At 44.6% G+C, this 17,318-nt stretch overlaps 1 protein-coding gene across 2 annotated transcripts in view; it reads left to right on the top strand.

Annotated features, from left to right (window-relative positions):
* Window positions 1–17,318, top strand: part of LOXHD1 (lipoxygenase homology PLAT domains 1) — a 205,295-nt gene that overhangs the window by 77,866 nt on the left and 110,111 nt on the right. For both annotated transcript variants that reach the window (XM_070361798.1, XM_070361797.1), the window contains exons 13-15: window positions 9,809–9,963; window positions 11,750–11,910; window positions 16,946–17,022. In XM_070361798.1, the coding sequence (XP_070217899.1) occupies window positions 9,809–9,963; window positions 11,750–11,910; window positions 16,946–17,022 (393 nt within the window). The remainder of the gene's footprint in view (window positions 1–9,808; window positions 9,964–11,749; window positions 11,911–16,945; window positions 17,023–17,318) is intronic.

Below are 17,318 nucleotides of genomic sequence, written 5' to 3'. Positions count from 1 at the left end.
TCCTCAGGAGCTGTATGAGATAGTAAAACCGATAAAATTAGCATTCTCCAGTGTGTGCCCAGCAGAAGTGATTTCGTACCACTGATGAGCGGGCAAGAGACCACTGGGCTCAAGTGCTGAAAATTGTAGCTTCTTGCTAATCAGGCTGAGCTGTAATTTTAAAATTAAAGTACAAGAGGCTCCAGCACTTACTGTCTGTTTGAAGTCTTTCACTGCTGATAACTAACAGTTAAAATCATCTTTAATTGCCCGCAGGCTTCTCGCCAGGAAGGAGCTCGAAACCTTAGTGGCAGGTGGGCTGGGAGGGCCCCATCCCCTAGAGAGGATTGAGACCCCTGACAACGTCCAGGCAAACAGACCTTTGAACTCCTGAATAAAGGGGACTGGAATTCCCAGGCACAGGGATTTCTGAATTCCCTTATCAGCTTGCTTCTGGGAAGGGTCTAATAGTTACAACTGGAAAAGGCAAAACTACCTTCATCAAAATTCCGAATGAGTGAGACAGGCATGCCCCCTTCCCTTTTGTGCTTCCCCGTCTCATTACTCAATCCAGTTACCGCTATTTGTTCTGATTACTGTTAACAACGCGCCTATCGTTGGGAGCTTAACACAAAAACATCAGCTTCGTTTATGCTCAGTCTGAACGTTTAAAACACGTAGCTTCTGCATTTTAGCAGAGCTGATTGGAGAGACAGCAACGGTTGAATGCCAGGTGCTGTCCCCCAAAGAGGCAGTGTTGGAGGCAAGACCTTTCCCCCTTGCTGGCTTCAGTGGCTGCCTCTGCCAGCCCCAGTCAGGCAGGTCTTTGGATAAGCTGCTGTCCTTGACCTTTTCTTCTAACAAGTGCTTTTGCTCAGACATTATATCTTCAGACTCATATATTTAAAGGTCAAATTTAATTTTCAGATGTCTTCATATCACCAAATAAAATGGGTATATGGCCGAAAAAAATTTGTGCATTGAAATCAACTTTCTGGTACATCATTTCTGATGGACTGGTACTTCATTTCAGATGGACCACAGATGAGTAGTGTTCATTTTTAAAAAACAACAGCTATATTGAGGTATGATACAAGTTCATACAAATCATCTATTTAAAGTATTCAGTGGCTTTTAGTATATTGATAGAATCATGCTTCATGACCACTATCAACTTTCAGAACATTTTCATTGCCCCTGAAAGAAACCACATGCCCAATAGAAGTCACACCCATTCCCCCACCTCACTCCCTAGCTCTGTACTTAGCCATCTGTTTAAACCAATTATCTATTTTTTGTCCCTATATTTGCCTGTTCTGGCCATTTCATATAAGTGTAATCGTTTAATGTAAGACTTTTTGTGTCTGTTTCTTTTACTTTGCTGTTAGTTACTAAGTCGTGTCCACCTCTTTGAGACCCAATGGACTGCAGCACTCCAGACTTCCTTCTCCTTCACTATCCCCTGGAGTTTGCTCAGATTCATGTCCATTGAGTCAGTGATGCTATCTAACCATCTCATCCTCTGACACCCTCTTCTCCTTTAACCTTCAATCTTTACCAGCATCACAGTCTTTTGCAATGATTTGTCTCTTCACATCAGGTGGCCAAAATATTGGAGCTTCAGCTTCAGCATCAGTCCTTCCAATGATTATTCAGGCTTGATTTTCTTTAGGATTGACTGCTTTGATTTCCTTGCAGTGCAAGGGACTCTTAAGATTCTTCTCCATCACCACAATGCAAAAGCATCAGATATTCGGTGCTCAGTCTTCTTTCACTTAGCATAATGTTTTTTAACATCCATTCACCTTGTAGCATGTATCAGCATTTCGTTTACTTTAATTACTGAATAGTAGTTCATTGTGTAGATAGACCACATTCAATTGTTGATGGACATTTGGGTTGTTTCCACTTTTTGGCTATTATGAATAATGTGACTATGCACATTCATGTGCAAGTTTTTGTGTGGACATGTGTTTTCAGTGCTCTTGGATATATATCCATGAGTCAAACTGCTGCTATGTGGCAATTCTGTTTTGAGTTTTGAGAAACTATCCTACTGTTTTTCAAAACAGCTGTACGTTTTGCATTTCCATCAGTGATGTATGAGAGTTTTAATTTCTCTACATCTTTGCCAACACTTGTTTTGCTTCTTTAATATTCTTTTTCAGTATTGTTTTGGCTCTTTTGGGTCCCTTGAAGTTCTATATGCATTTTAGAGATGGCTTGTCAATTTCTACAAAGAAGTCAACTAAGACTGATAGAGATTCATTTTTATCTGTAGGTCAGTTTGAGAAGTATTGCCTTAACGATGCAACTGGAGCTTAAAGATGAGACCTCAACAGACTGCCGCGATGTTAAGACTTAACGATGTTAAGTCTTCCAATTTGAGAACACAGGATGCTTTTCCACTTATTTAAATCATCTTTAATTTCTTTCAACAGTTTTTTAGTTTTCAGAGTATAAGTTTTACACATTTCTTTCTTTTTTATTGAGGCATAATTGACTCACAACGTTATATTTAGTTTCAGGTATACAGTATAATGATTCAATATTTGTATATATTGTGAAGTGATCACCACAGTAAGTCTAGTTAACATCCATCACCATATGTTGCTACATAATTTTTTTCTTGTGATGAGAACTTTTAAGATATACTATCTTCTTGTTTAGTTGCTAAGTTGTGTCTGACTCTTTGTGGCAGCATGGTCTGCAGCACATCAGGCTTCCCTGTCCTCCACCATCTCCCAGAGTTTGCTCAAGTTCATGTCCATTGAGTCAGTGATGCTCTCTGACCATCTCATCCTCTGATGCCCTCTTTTTCCTTTTGCCTTCTACTCTCTTCACAATTTTCAAACATGCAGTACAGTATTATTAATGTTAGTTGCTTACACCACTTACTGTGGTGATCACTTCACAATATATACAAATATTGAATCATTATGTTGTATACCTGAAACTAAATATAACTTTGTGAGTACATCTCCATGACTTATTAATTTGTTTTCACTTGTTTTCTTAAATTATCTGTTAAGGGACTTCCTTGGTGGTCCAGTGGCTAAGACTCCACGCTCCCAATGCAGGGGCCCTGGGTTTGATCCCTAGTCAGGGAATTAGATCCCACATGCCACAACTAAGTCCCAGCACAGTCAAATAAATATTAAAAAAAAATTATCTGTTAAGTAGTTAATCTTTTGGGGCTTCCCTGGTGGTTCAGCTGGTAAAGAATCCACCTACAATGCAGGAAACCTGGGTTCAATCCCTGGGTTGGGAAGATACCCTGGAGAAGAGAACAGCTACCCACTCCAATATTCTGACCTGGAGAATTCCATGGACTGTGGAGTCCGTGGGATCGCAAAGAGTCGGACACGACTGAGCAACTGTCACTTTCATTTATTCTTTTTAATGCTATTTTGAATGGAAATGTTTTATTAGTTTTATTTTCAGATTATTCATTGCAAGGTAATAGAAATACAGTTGATTTTGCTATCTTGATCTTGTATGCCATGACTTTTCTGAACTCATTTATTGGTTCTGATCATTTTTAGTAGATTCCTTGTGATTTTCATTATACAAGGTCATGTTGTCCATGAACAGAGATAGTTTTACTTCTTCCCAACCTGGATACCTGTTCAAAAAGACACATGTACCCCAGTGTTCATTGCAGCACTATTTACAATAGTCAGGACATGAAAGCAACCTAAATGTCCACAGACAGATGAATGGATAAAGAAGACATGGTTCATATATACTATGGAATATTATTCAGCCATAAAAAGGGACAAAATTGGGTCACTTGGAGTGATGTGCATGAACCTAGAGTCTGTCATGCAGAGTGTCTGTCTCTTCCTGAGCCATCCTTTTACTTTCAACCTATTTGTGTCTTTGCATCTAAAGTGTGTCTCTTCCACATATCAGATGGTAAGATCCATTATTCATTCTGTCAATCTCTGTGTAATAAGGAGCATGAATTATTTTTGATGTTTGACCTCTGACAGCTTTCCAGCTACACCAATCTTTCTCATTTTCTGCCTGATATCTGGGCAATTTGGTGAGAAAGCCTGGATGTTCCCTTCCTCCACACTGGTGGAAAGTTCAAGCCATACAAGGACCCATGTGAAGAAATTCCCACCCCCTAACCACCATACCCCAAGCCAGTCATCACTCCCTGCTATCTCAAGCCATTTTTGGACCTGCTTGAGGTTTATCATGCTCTCCCCAGAACTCCTCATTATATGAAAAATCATCTTATGTTCACTCTTGGTACATATGTAGCACCATTAACCTTGATTTCTGATCAAATGTGGAGTAGGGGGAGCCATCCTATCTCTGTCGGATTATCATCACATTTTGCCTTTGGATTAAAATATTTAGTCCATGTACACTTAAGGTAATTACTAATAAAGCAGGATTTAAGTTTGCCATTTTGCCATTTGCTTTTTATATGTCATAAGTTTTTTTTTGTTGTTGTTGTCCCTTTCTTATTCTTTCTTTTGTATTAGTTTCTAAAATATCATTTTAGTTCCCTTGTTTCTTTTTATTTATATAAATTATTTTCTTATTGGAAAGAATTACACTTGGGGAATTATACCAGGGAATTACAATTAACATCTTAACTTACAACATTCTAGTTAGGATTAATACCAACTTATTTTCAATATTATATAAAAACTCTGCTCTGGTGTAGATTTGTTTCTTTCTCATCCTTCATGCTATATTGCCATACAAATTACATTTGTATACATTATAAACCCACCAATGCAATTTTATATATATATTGCTTTATGCAGTTGTCTTTTGTATAAAATATGAGAAGAAAAGGATACAAACAAAAATTAAAATGTACTGTCTATAAATATACCTCTATCATTGCTTTTCCTCATTCTCTTTATTCAAGATAGTTCAAGTTACTGTCTAGCGTCAAATATGAAGGACTCCCTTTAATATTTCTTTTAGAGCAGGTCTGCTAGTAATGAGTTCTTTTAGTTTTTGTTTATCTGGGAATGCCTTAATAGCCCCTTCATTTAAAAAAAAATAGACTTTTTAGAGCAGTCTTAGATTCAGAGCAAAATCCCTCTGCTTCACTGGCTGCTGCTTCTCATCTGAGTTTCTAGCTTCTGGGCTTGACCTCTAAAGTGGGCATCCCTCCACAGTCCTCGTCTGCATCCTCTCCACAGAGGACCTCATCTGGCACTGTGACTTCCAGTGGAATCTACATGTCTATGATGACAAAAGTCATGTCAACAGTCCTGACCCTCCACACGTGTTCAACTGCCATCTTGACCTCTCTTTATGATCGTCAAACGCAGCAGTCCCCATCCATTTTGGGAGCAGGGACTGATTTCAAGGAAGACAATTCTTCCTTGGACTGGGGTGGAGATGGTTTGGGGATTATTTACGCAAGGTACAGTTACTGTGCACTTTATTTCTGCTATTATCGCATTGTGATATATAATGAGACAATTATACAACTCACTACAATGCAGGATTGGTGAGCCTTAAACTTGTTTTTCTGCAGCTAGTTGGTCCCATCCGGGGGCAGTGGGAGAAAGTGATACCCAAAGTGTGTTGCCGATGTCCAGTCTACTCTGTAATTTCATTTTGATTGCTGTCGCTGCAGAAAACCCTGCTTCACAAAGATAGGATGTTGGAAATGAAAGCAGGCTTTTCAGCGCTTTTTTGGCAATCTCATGATATTCCACCTTGACTTTAATCCAGAAAGTATGGAGATTTGAAGTTGTCCCAAGCACACTTTTAAGGCCACCGCTCAAGCAGTTGATCCTCTTCTAGCACAGACAAAGTCAACTCACCTGGCTTATTCACAAATGGTTCACGGATCAGTTCCTTTCCAGTTTGTGAGTCTTTTGTAGTTGGAAAGTAATGCTCCAAGTCTTTTGAAAGCTGAGATAGGTGATCATGCACAAGCTGGGAGAAAGAAGCTGCTGGCTCAGTCTCTTTCAAAATCTCTGCTAATGTTTGAAACATGTCAAAAATCCCAATGTTCACTCATCAGCCACATAATTCCAGTTTGGCTTTGAACGCAGCCACTTTATCTGCTGACTTGGAAACAGTGTCATTTTCCCCCTGTGACAGACTGAGCTTGTTGAGCAGGTTGCATATGTCACGCAGTAAGCAAGTTTTGCAACCAATTCTGTGTCACTAAAATGTGCTGCCCGATAGTGACTGTTTTCCTAGAAGAAATCTCTGGAGTGGCCCTTGGAACTAAAGCACTCTGGTCAGTGATCTTCCTTTAGAAAGCCATCTCATTTCCGTGTATAAGAGAAGGCATGTGAGCTCTGTGTCCATCTCCTCACAGAGCTGCGTAAACAGACATGAGTTAAGGTCACGTGCTTTAATGGGGTTGATTATTTTAATCACAACCTGCCAAACATTGTTAAGTTCAGGTGACATTTTTCAGCTAACCGGCATTTCTCTATGGATGACACAGTGTGTAGCTTTACAGTCAGAAGCAACCTCTTTTACCCGAGTAGTGAAACCAGAAAGTTGTCTAGTTATGGCATCTGCTCTGTCCATGCATGTCCTGACACAGAATGACCAATTCAGTTTTCCTGATATGTAGTCATTCAAAGTGCACGTGACATACCCTTGTGCACATCCTCCTGAAAAATATATCGCACAAAAACAAGCATTGTTGCCTTGTTGTCATCATCGGTAGACTCATCAACCTGGGTTCCATATCATGGTGACTCTCTAATCCTAACAGTTGCACCTCAATATCCCCTGCTATTTCAGGGGATATTATCCATTCATCCATTCACCTAGTTAAGGTGCTGGCCAAAAGAGGAACAAGTGCCACCTTTTGAGCTGCAGTCTCTCCTTAAGGCTCACAGCAATGTCCTTAGTCATGGGCAGAATCAGCTCTTCACCAATATTAAAGGGTTTCTAGCTCTAGCAACGCGATTAGGCGCTAAGAATGATGCTCTCAGTGCAGATACATTCGATAAAGTGGTGCCCTTCAGTAATTGCATCTGTTCTTCGTGTTCACATTTTTTTTTTCTTCTGAAAAACTCCAAGGGCTTGTCTTTTAATGCAGGGTGCTTGGTATCCATGAGGTGAAGAAGTTTAGAAGATTTCATGGTTTTGTTGGATAGCTGGTTGCCAAATATTTTACCAAACGGGCTTGGAGAATGTGAATCACCTGTTGAAATGAGTGTGTAGTTTAAGTAGGATTCCTGGTTTTTTCTTTGAAGTGCAGCCTACTTTTTGTGAAATGAAGTGAAAGTCACTCAGTCATGTCCGACTCTTTGCAACCCCATGGACTATAGCCCGCCAGGCTCCTTTGTCCTTGGGGATTCTCCAGCAAGAATACTGGAGTGGGTAGCTGTTTCTTCCTCCAGGGGCTCTTTCCAACCCAGGGATCGTACCCAGGTCTCCTGCATTGCAGACAGATTCTTTACCAGTTGAGCCACCAGGCAGCCTCAGAGTCTTCTGCTGTCTCATCATTGGGTCTTCACCCATTTCCAAAGAAACTCCCCAGTGATGTTTATTTTTTGCTCATTTTGGCTAGGGTTAGCTTGTGGGCTTGCCGAAACTGTGACTGAGAAAAGTGTGCAGAGTGAGAAAGAGGCATGGGTGGAAGTGGTAAATAAAATAATGGGTGGGCCACGCATGGACTAAAGTAAGTGTTGGATTCTGACTTAAAGCCTGCCACCAGATGCAGCTTGTTACTTTCCACTCACCGACAGGGTTTAGGTATGAGTCTGCAAGCGATTGATTTATTACGGCCTCTGTTCAGTCAACCTGTCTGCTGATGCTAATCTGATTTGCAGCCTCTCCCAAGCACTGGCTTCACTGCCTCAGTTCCTCCTCAGATCATCAGGCATTAGGTTTTCATAAGGAGTGCACAACCTAGATCCCCCACGTGCTCAGTTCACAGCAGGTTTTGCACTCCTACGAGAATCTAATGCCACCTCTTATCTAACAGGAGACAGAATTCAGGTGGCAATGCAAAGCAAGGGTGAGTGGCTGTAAATACAGATGCAGTTTCTCTTGCTCACCTACCACTCACCTCCTACTGTGTGGCCCAGTTCCCAACAGGCTACAGACAGGTACTGGTCTTTGGCCTGGGGGTTGAGGACCCCTGACCTAATAGGTATCTCAGATGTATAATGAACAAACAGAGCTATTGAATTTTACCTCCAAACTTATCCTTCTTCCCAGATGTCCCTACTTCTTGGCAATGCTATTCACCTAGTTGCCCAAGCCAAAAACCCAGGAATCATCCCTAGTTCCTCTCTTTCTCTTAATTACCTATCTAATCTATCACTGAGTCTGTTAATTTCTACCTCAATAATGTGTCTCTAATCTACTGACTTCTCTCCATCTCCACTGCACTCCCAGTCCTAGGCACCCTCTCTCTTTTCTAGACTACCGTAATTATTCCACTAACTGTCCTTTCTGATTCTCTCCTTCATCCCCCACAATCGGCTCTCCACATAGCAACCAGATGCTCTTTAAAACATAGATCAGGCCAAGTTACTCCCTTGCTTAAACTCTATACTGGCTTCCTGTACTACTAAAAACAATAAGCAAAGGAAGCCACATGTCTTACCTTGACCTGTCACACATCACGGGCCCCTTTCTGGCCCCTGTTCACTTCTGGACCTCACATCATCCCCTCCTGCTTCCTCTACTCCAGCCACACCGGCCTTGTTCTCTCTGCTCCTAGAACATAGCTGCTCATCCCCACTGTATAGTCTCCGTACCCACACTGGGGCTTCACAGCAGCACCCTCTTCTTTCACAGCACCTGTGGCTGGCTCGTATCACTAATATCTTAGTCCAAGCCTTGCCCCCTCACAGCAAGCTTTTCTGCATCTCTAAATCATTTTCACCCCCCCATCACCCTTCTCTTCACTTCTAGCACACTCTGTGGCATCACTTCAAGGTATCAGCTTTGTTACAGATATAACTCAGAGATCTCCCTGTTCTTAATTCGTGATTTTACTGTCCATCTCTCCTCTCCAGTCTTCCATTCTCAAGTCTAATGCAAGTGCCACAGAGCAAGAGTTTGTCTGTCTTGCTCACTACACCTGTCATAATGCCTTCCACCTACTAGGCTTAGGTAAACAGGGGGCAAATGAATTAATGAATTTCACTTTGAAGCTCATTTTAAGTGGAAGGAAGGCTGTGATGTGCAGGATCACATCACATCACATCACTGTCGGGCTGCCCCCGACAGTATATTTTCAATGTGGGAAGATGCTTCTGCCCTTTCTGGAGTGGCTGCACTTTGTAGCTTTCTCTCTGCTTCTCTTCCTGGCGTGTCCTTAGCACTGGGGAGTTCTGAAGAGAAGAGGAGGCTCAGGTCTTGTTCAAAAGAAAAGCTATCTTACTTTTCTTAGGAAGACAGGGAACATATGAATTGGAGAACAACCTAAGGCAAAATAAAGTCTACTGGGCTGGAATGGAATCAAGTGCCAAAATGTTTGAATTAGACCTGTGGTCCTCAAACACTGCCAGCTTCACCAGAGTCCCCTGGGGGAGCTTGTGAACAATGCAGTTTTAGGCGTCCAGCTCAAGAACTAGGATTTGAGAAGTCTGAGGCAGGGCCCAGGAATCAGAATTCTTATAAACATTTCCCATGGAGTTCTGATGATTAGCCAGGAGCAGGAACCTCTGAAGTGTCTGGGACAGAGATTCGCAGCTGAGCTGGCCCTTCATTGTCCTGAGGCAGCCCAGGGAAGGAGCAAGGTCAGCCCTGAATGAGAGCTGGATGGAGGAGGGGAAAGCAGTGCTTGAAAGTGGGGAGAAGCAGGGTCAGCGCTGGGAGCAGGGGCTGGCAGTCAGTGGTCTCCCCTTCTACCTGCCAGTGGCCCGGTACCGCGTGACGGTGTGCACTGGGGAACTCGAAGGTGCGGGAACGGATGCCAACGTCTATCTCTGCCTTTACGGTGACATGGGGGACACAGGGGAGCGGCTGCTCTACAACTGCAGGAATAACACCGACCTGTTTGAGAAGGGCAATGTAAGTTGCAGCGGTGCCATGTCCCCACCAGCCCCACCCTCTCTTCCTTGGTCTTCCCTGCTCTGGGTAGAGCTGCCCACCGGTACAGGCCTCGGCCATCAGAGAGGCTGGCTCTGGGGGAGGGAACAGGGAACTACATGCCTGACACCCACCAGGCTCCTAGGACTGGGAGCTGGAGAGCTACCCTAAAGGATCACAATCCTCTTCCCACCCCTGAGTTTCGAGAAGAGGGCAGAGCAGGAGGACTTCAGGGTGGGCATGCAGGGAAGGAAGCTGGGCACCTTACAGTGACCTGGAGATCCCAGGCTTGCAGGAAGCTGGGGCATCTGAGGGCCCGCTTGAGAACACTGTCTTCTCCACTAGGCATGACCCCTGGAGGTACCTTGTTCATTTCCTTCTTAAGAGAAAAACCAAGAAAGATACTAAACGTGGAAGTGGGAGAACTAGGTTCTCCTGTCAGCCACATGACCATGTGCTGGGCATTTCCTTTGGTTTCCCCACCCAAGCTGGGTTGACTGGGGAGGCTGTGTGAAACAGCAGGGAAAGAGTCAGGCAGACTGGGGCCAGTCACTCCATTTCCTGCACCTCTAAAGTGGGTAAAGGGTGCCTACCTGTGGCTGGCTGCTGTGAGGATGTCAGATGCACTGCCTCGGCAGATCTAGCCCACAGCAGTGTGTGTGTGCTAAGTCGCTTCAGTCGTGTCTGACTCATTGCGACCCTACAGACTGTAGCCCGCCAGGCTCCTCTGTCCATGGGATTCTCCAGGAAAGAATGGAGTGGGTTGCCATGCCCTCCTCTATAAAGAGCTGTGTGGCTGCAAAACTGTGAGGCCAAGGTTGGTCATCAGATGAAGACTTGATAAGCCTTGGTCCTCTCCTTCCTCTGCCATCCCTTCCTTGGTGAGGGCAGGGCAAGCCCCGGAATGTGAGTGGAGGTCTCCTTCCATCCTCTCTCATTCTTTTCTTGCTACATCTTCTGACTCCTGCCATGAATCCCACCCTCGAGTTCCTGTCCCCAGGGTATGCTCCTATAGACTTGGCGACTTTGTAGCACCTGCTGCGTTGGCAAGAAAAAACTGAAATTAATAAGACTACTGGTTCCCCCCAGTCATTCCCTTTCTCAAAAGGGCCCAGTGTCTTTCTGCAGCAAAGAGCTGGAGATTAGCCAAGGAATGAATTCACAATGAATGGCTAGTCACTGATGACAGCTTGATGTGTTAATCCTCCTAGGGGATTTGTCTTTTAAAAGGAGATCACAGGCAATGGCCATTGTTTAGCCAAGAAATGCAGATCTCAGTTGTTGAGATCTTGACATCAAATGACGTTTCAGTGGGAGAAATTGGGGTGGAGTGCAACTGTTCTTTATGGGTAGCTTCTGGCCCACATGCGGAGAAGGCAATGGCACCCCACTCCAGTACTCTTGCCTGGAAAATCCCATGGATGGAGGAGCCTGGTAGGCTGCAGTCCATGGGGTCGCTAAGAGTCAGATACGACTGAGCGACTTCACTTTCACTTTTCACTTTCATGCATTGGAGAAGGAAATGGCAATCCACTCCAGTGTTCTTGCCTGGAGAATCCCAGGGACAGGGGAGCCTGGTGGGCTGCCATCTCTGGGGTCACACAGAGTGGGACACGACTGAAGTGACTTAGCAGCCTGGCCCACCTGGGAAAGACCAATAGCCCGACTCATCTGCTATGGCTTGTAGGATTTCTGGGCCTGGATCTTCCCTTGGTGTTTGGGTCCCAAGGGAGCCACCGTCCATCTGGCCCTGCCGTCTCCCCTGTAGGCTGATGAGTTCACCATCGAGTCTGTCACCATGCGGAAGGTGAGGCGGGTGAGGATCAGACACGACGGCAAAGGCAGTGGCAGCGGCTGGTTCCTGGAGCGGGTGCTGGTGAGAGAGGAGGGGCAGCCTGAGAGCGACAACGTGGAGTTCCCGTGTCTCAGGTACACCAGGCCTGCCAGCTTTGATCTTCCCCAGCTCAGGTTACAGGCCTTGGATTCTTCTGTCTTGCTGAGGTGTGTGGTTATGGCATTTGCTCTCAGAACTTCTCTGCCAGGATCAGGGAGTGGTGAACATCTTAGCTATGGTAGATGTGTGTGTTTATGTGTGAGTGTGTATGTGTGTACATGTGTGTGCACACTTCCACACTTTTGTGAGCCCAGGGGAAGAATAATAAAAGCTCCAGAAGACTGGCTTATCTATTTCACAACGTCTGACACTGAAACTGGGCTGAAGTGTCTGAAGCTGAAAGAAAGAGGCTATATTTGGAAATATGTATTAATATCCTGCGAGTATTTAGGTGGAAACTGAAATGACAGATCATGGTTTCCTTTGCTGCTGGGGAGGGCCTGGGGATGGATAAGTGGTGGAGGGCAAGAAGGGAGAGATGGGGCTTTGTGATGGCTGAGGATGGATGAGGATGGTGGTCCATCCTCCCGGTTCGTCCTATGAGCGCTTGGCCAAGGCTGCACCACAGCGGCCTCCAGGTCTGTGGGAGATGCCGCAGTGACCTCAGCAGGACAGTCAGAGGTTGACTGAGGGGCTCTAACCAGCACTGCTCACTCCCCCAGTCTCTCCCTTCCTGTCATCAAAGCCAGGAGTTTGTATCTTCATGTCTTGAATTCACACCATGAAAGTTTATGGGAAGCATGACAACTTAGTGGTCAGGTAATTTTTTCTTAATTGAGGTATAGTTGATTTTTAAAATACTGCGTTAATTTCAGGTGGGAGCAGTGATTCAGTTATATTCTTTCAGATTACTTTCCATTGTAGGTTATCGAATTTAGTTCCTAGTGTTATACAGTAGATTCTTGTTGCTTATCTATTTTACATGTCATAGTTGATGCTAGCTAACAGCTAACTGATAGCAAGGTCCTAGAGATCATGGGCCTGGGGAGGCAGGGCTCAAGAGAGGTATGGGAGAGACCACAAGGTCACCCGCACTGACTCGGGGGAGAGGAGGCAGTGTATTGATAGAGTGGACCATGGTTTAGGGAAGCCTGAGTGCCAGGTCAGGAGTTCTGGGGAGGCGGCAGTGCCTTGGCTTCCTCTGATACGTTCCGTGGCCAGGAGTTGCCTCTCTCTTGGGTTTATAATAGGAGTGACTGCAAAGATAAGCACCAAGACACAGACAAATGGAGTGACACCCTAGACAAGAAGCAAGTATCTTGGTTTCCCTGTTGCTCTGGAGAACATTGAGAGTGTCTCTTCTGTTACCATCAGCCTAATATCACGGACCATCTTGAGTACGGGGCCTGGATAACTCCTACTTGCACGACTGTCTGATTTCTCAGGCTGGGTCCCTGTGCTCAGTGGAAACAGTGCTTTTCAGGCAAATTGGTCCAACGTCTTTCCTGCTGGTGTCTACTGTGGCCCACTCCACGTACTGACGCGTCATAGCCATCAAGCCCCCTCCCTTCAGGGTGCAGACCCAACTTCTTCTTGTTGGCAAATCTCATTCATCCTTGAGAAGTCAGATCAGAGCCTCTTCACATGAGCCTTTTTCATTTCTCTAAATTTCTGTTGCACTTGATTTGGTTCAACATCCATCATTATCTTGGTCTCCATCTAGTTCCTTGGCCAGTCTGTCCTGCCTTCTTCTTTTCTTTTAAATTAATTTTTATTGGAGCGTAGTTGCTTTACAATATTGTGTTAATTTCTACTGTACAGCAAAGTGAAATATATATTTATATATATATCCCCCCCCCCTTTTTTTGTATTTCCTTCTCATTAAGGTCACTATAGAGCACTGAGTTGAGTTCCCTGAGCTAGACAGTGGGTTCTCACTATTATCTATGTAATACATAACACAAGAGAAGACTCTATACATGGACATCACCAGATGGTCAACACCGAAATCAGATTGATTATATTCTTTGCAGTCAAAGATGGAGAAGCTCTATACAGTCAGCAAAAACAAGACCAGGAGCTGACTGTGGCTCAGACCATGAACTCCTTATTGCCAAATTCAGACTGAAATTGAAGAAAGTAGGGAAAACCACTAGACCATTCAGGTATGACCTAAATCAAATCCCTTATGATTATACAGTGGAAGTGAGAAATAGATTTGAGGGCCTAGATCTGATAGATAGAGTGCCTGATGAACTATGGAATGAGGTTCGTGACATTGTACAGGAGACAGGGATCAAGACCATCCCCATGGAAAAGAAATGCAAAAAAGCAAAATGGCTGTCTGGGGAGGCCTTACAAATAGCTGTGAAAAGAAGAGAAGTGAAAAAAAAGCAAAGGAGAAAAGGAAAGATATAAACATCTGAATGCAGAGTTCCAAAGAATAGCAAGAAGAGATAAGAAAGCCTTCTTCAGCGATCAGTGCAAAGAAATAGAGGAAAACAACAGAATGGGAAAGACTAGGGATGTCTTCAAAAAAATCAGAGATACCAAAGGAACTTTTCATGCAAAGATGAGCTTGATAAAGGACAGAAATGGTATGGACCTAACACAAGCAGAAGATATTAAGAAGAGATGGCAAGAATACACAGAAGAACTGTACAAAAAAGATCTTCACGACCCAGATAATCACGATGGTGTGATCACTGACCTAGAGCCAGACATCCTGAAATGTGAAGTCAAGTGGGCCTTAGAAAGCATCACTACAAACAAAGCTAGTGGAGGTGATGGAATTCCAGTTGAGCTATTCCAAATCCTGAAAGATGATGCTGTGAAAGTGCTGCACTCAGCATGCCAGCAAATTTGGAGAACTCAGCAGTGGCCACAGGACTGGAAAAGGTCAGTTTTCATTCCAATCCCAAAGAAAGGCAATGCCAAAGAATGCTCAAACTACCACACAATTGCACTCATCTCACACGCTAGTCAAGTAATGCTCAAAATTCTCCAAGCCAGGCTTCAGCAATATGTGAATTGTGAACTTCCTGGTATTCAAGCTGGTTTTAGAAAAGGCAGAGGAACCAGAGATCAAATTGCCAACATCCGCTGGATCATGGAAAAAGCAAGAGAGTTCCAGAAAAACATCTGTTTCTGCTTTATTGACTATGCCAAAGCCTTTGACTGTGTGGATCACAATAAACTGTGGAACATTCTGAAAGAGATGGGAATACCAGACCACCTGATCTGCCTCTTGAGAAATTTGTAGGCAGGTTAGGAAGCAACAGTTAGAACTGGACATGGAACAACAGACTGGTTCCAAATAGGAAAAGGAGTTCATCAAGGCTGTATATTGTCACCCTGTTTATTTAACTTCTATGCAGAGTACATCATGAGAAACGCTGGACTGGAAGAAACACAAGCTGGAATCAAGATTGCCAGGAGAAATATCAATAACCTCAGATATGCAGATGACACCACCCTTATGGCAGAAAGTGAAGAGGAACTAAAAAGCCTCTTGATGAAAGTGAAAGCAGAGAGTGAAAAAGGTGGCTTAAAGCTCAACATTCAGAAAACGAAGATCATGGCATCCGGTCCCACCACTTCATGGGAAATGGGGAAACAGTGGAAACAGTGTCAGACTTTATTTTTCTGGGCTCCAGAATCACTACAGATGGTGACTGCAGCCATGAAATTAAAAGACGCTTACTCCTTGGAAGGAAAGTTATGACCAACCTAGATAGCATATTAAAAAGCAGAGACATTACTTTGCCAACAAAGGTTCGTCTAGTCAAGGCTATGGTTTTTCCTGTGGTCATGTATGGATGTGAGAGTTGGACTGTGAAGAAGGATGAGCGCCAAAGAATTGATGCTTTTGAACTGTGGTGTTGGAGAAGACTCTTGAGAGTCCCTTGGACTGCAAGGAGATCCAACCAGTCCATTCTGAAGGAGATCAGCCCTGGGATTTCTTTGGAAGGAATGATGCTAAAGCTGAAACTCCAGTACTTTGGCCACCTCATGCAAAGAGTTGACTCATTGGAAAAGACTCTGATGCTGGGAGGGATTGGGGGCAGGAGGTGAAGGGGATGACAGAGGATGAGATGGTTGGATGGCATCACTGACTCAATGGACATGAGTCTGAGTGAACTCCGGGAGTTGGTGCTGGACAGGGAGGCCTGGTGTGCTGTAATTCATGGGGCCGCAAAGACTCGGACACGACTGAGTGACTGATCTGATCTGATCTGATTAATAGTGTAAGTTTCCCTGTTAGCTTAGTTGGTAAAGAATCCTCCTGCAATGCAGGAGACCCTGGTTCGAATCCTGGGTCGGGAAGATCCACTGGAGAAGGCATAGGCTACCCTCTCCAGTATTCTGGCCTGGAGAAGTCCATGGACTGTATAGTATATGGGATCACAAAGAGTCGGACACAACTTAGTGACTGAACAACAAGTGGGTAATACCAACTTATAGATGGATGACTATAAAAATAAGCTAGTTAAGTGATGCCTAAGAAAGAGTTATTTATCTGATAAAATTAGTATTTATTCTATTGATTAGACCGCAGGTTCTCTGGGGCTGGGCTGTCTCTTATCCATTGCAGTGTATCTTCTCTGCATTCTCCCCACCCCAGAGCCCTAGCACAGGACCACGCACATGATGAACTTTTAGAAAAACAGGTGGGGTTTTTTTTTTATGATAATGACACAGGTGTTCATGGCTTTTAGGACAGACTCTTTACCATGATAACTGAGCTTCCACATCAAGCGACCCTGCCCCTTCTCCAGCCCCATCTGCCAACCCTGCAACATTTGCTTGCTCCATTCCATTCCATTCCACACTTGCCTTCCATCTGCTCCTGGAGGCTCTGCTCTGTCCCAGCACATTATTTGTCCGAATGCACCTCCCTCCTCTCCTGCTTAATTCCTCATCACCCTCACAGTTTTATCCAGTTATCACCTCCGCAGGGCAGCCCTCCCTCCCATTCTGGGTTGAGATCCTTTCTTCTGAGCTCTGGTAGAACCATTTTCCTTTGCTGAGTTTAGAGCTCTGGCCTCCCGGTGACTCTGCATGAATTGTGTGATGGTTGGTTGTCGGGCTTCCCCACTCAGAGAGCTAATGGCCCTTGTTTGCCCGCAGGTGGCTGGACAAGGATAAGGATGATGGACAGTTGGTCCGAGAGTTGCTGCCCAGTGACAGCAACGCGACACTGAAGAGTAAGTGGTCCAGAGGACAGGTGGTGGGTGTGGCCTGGGTGGGACTTCCCTGGCTACCTAGAAACTAGCCCTTGGAGAAAGCACACACCCTTCACTTCACTCCATGAAGGCAGCACTGCAGAGGGTAGGGAGGAAGAGGCTCTGAGAGAGATCGGGAACCCTCTGCCTGTCTGAGCTTTTCACAGCCTCTTTATAGCCCTGGATGTGGTGTCCTGGATGCCTGTGGGCTTCTGTCGATGAAAGTAACACGGGCAGTAACACGGGCAGTAACACTGGCTAATGCTGCCCGGCCCTGG

The sequence above is a fragment of the Bos mutus genome, chromosome 24 (assembly GCF_027580195.1).
Source record: "Bos mutus isolate GX-2022 chromosome 24, NWIPB_WYAK_1.1, whole genome shotgun sequence".
Classification (NCBI taxonomy): domain Eukaryota; kingdom Metazoa; phylum Chordata; class Mammalia; order Artiodactyla; family Bovidae; genus Bos; species Bos mutus.
This window is presented reverse-complemented; position numbering and strand designations above follow the sequence as displayed.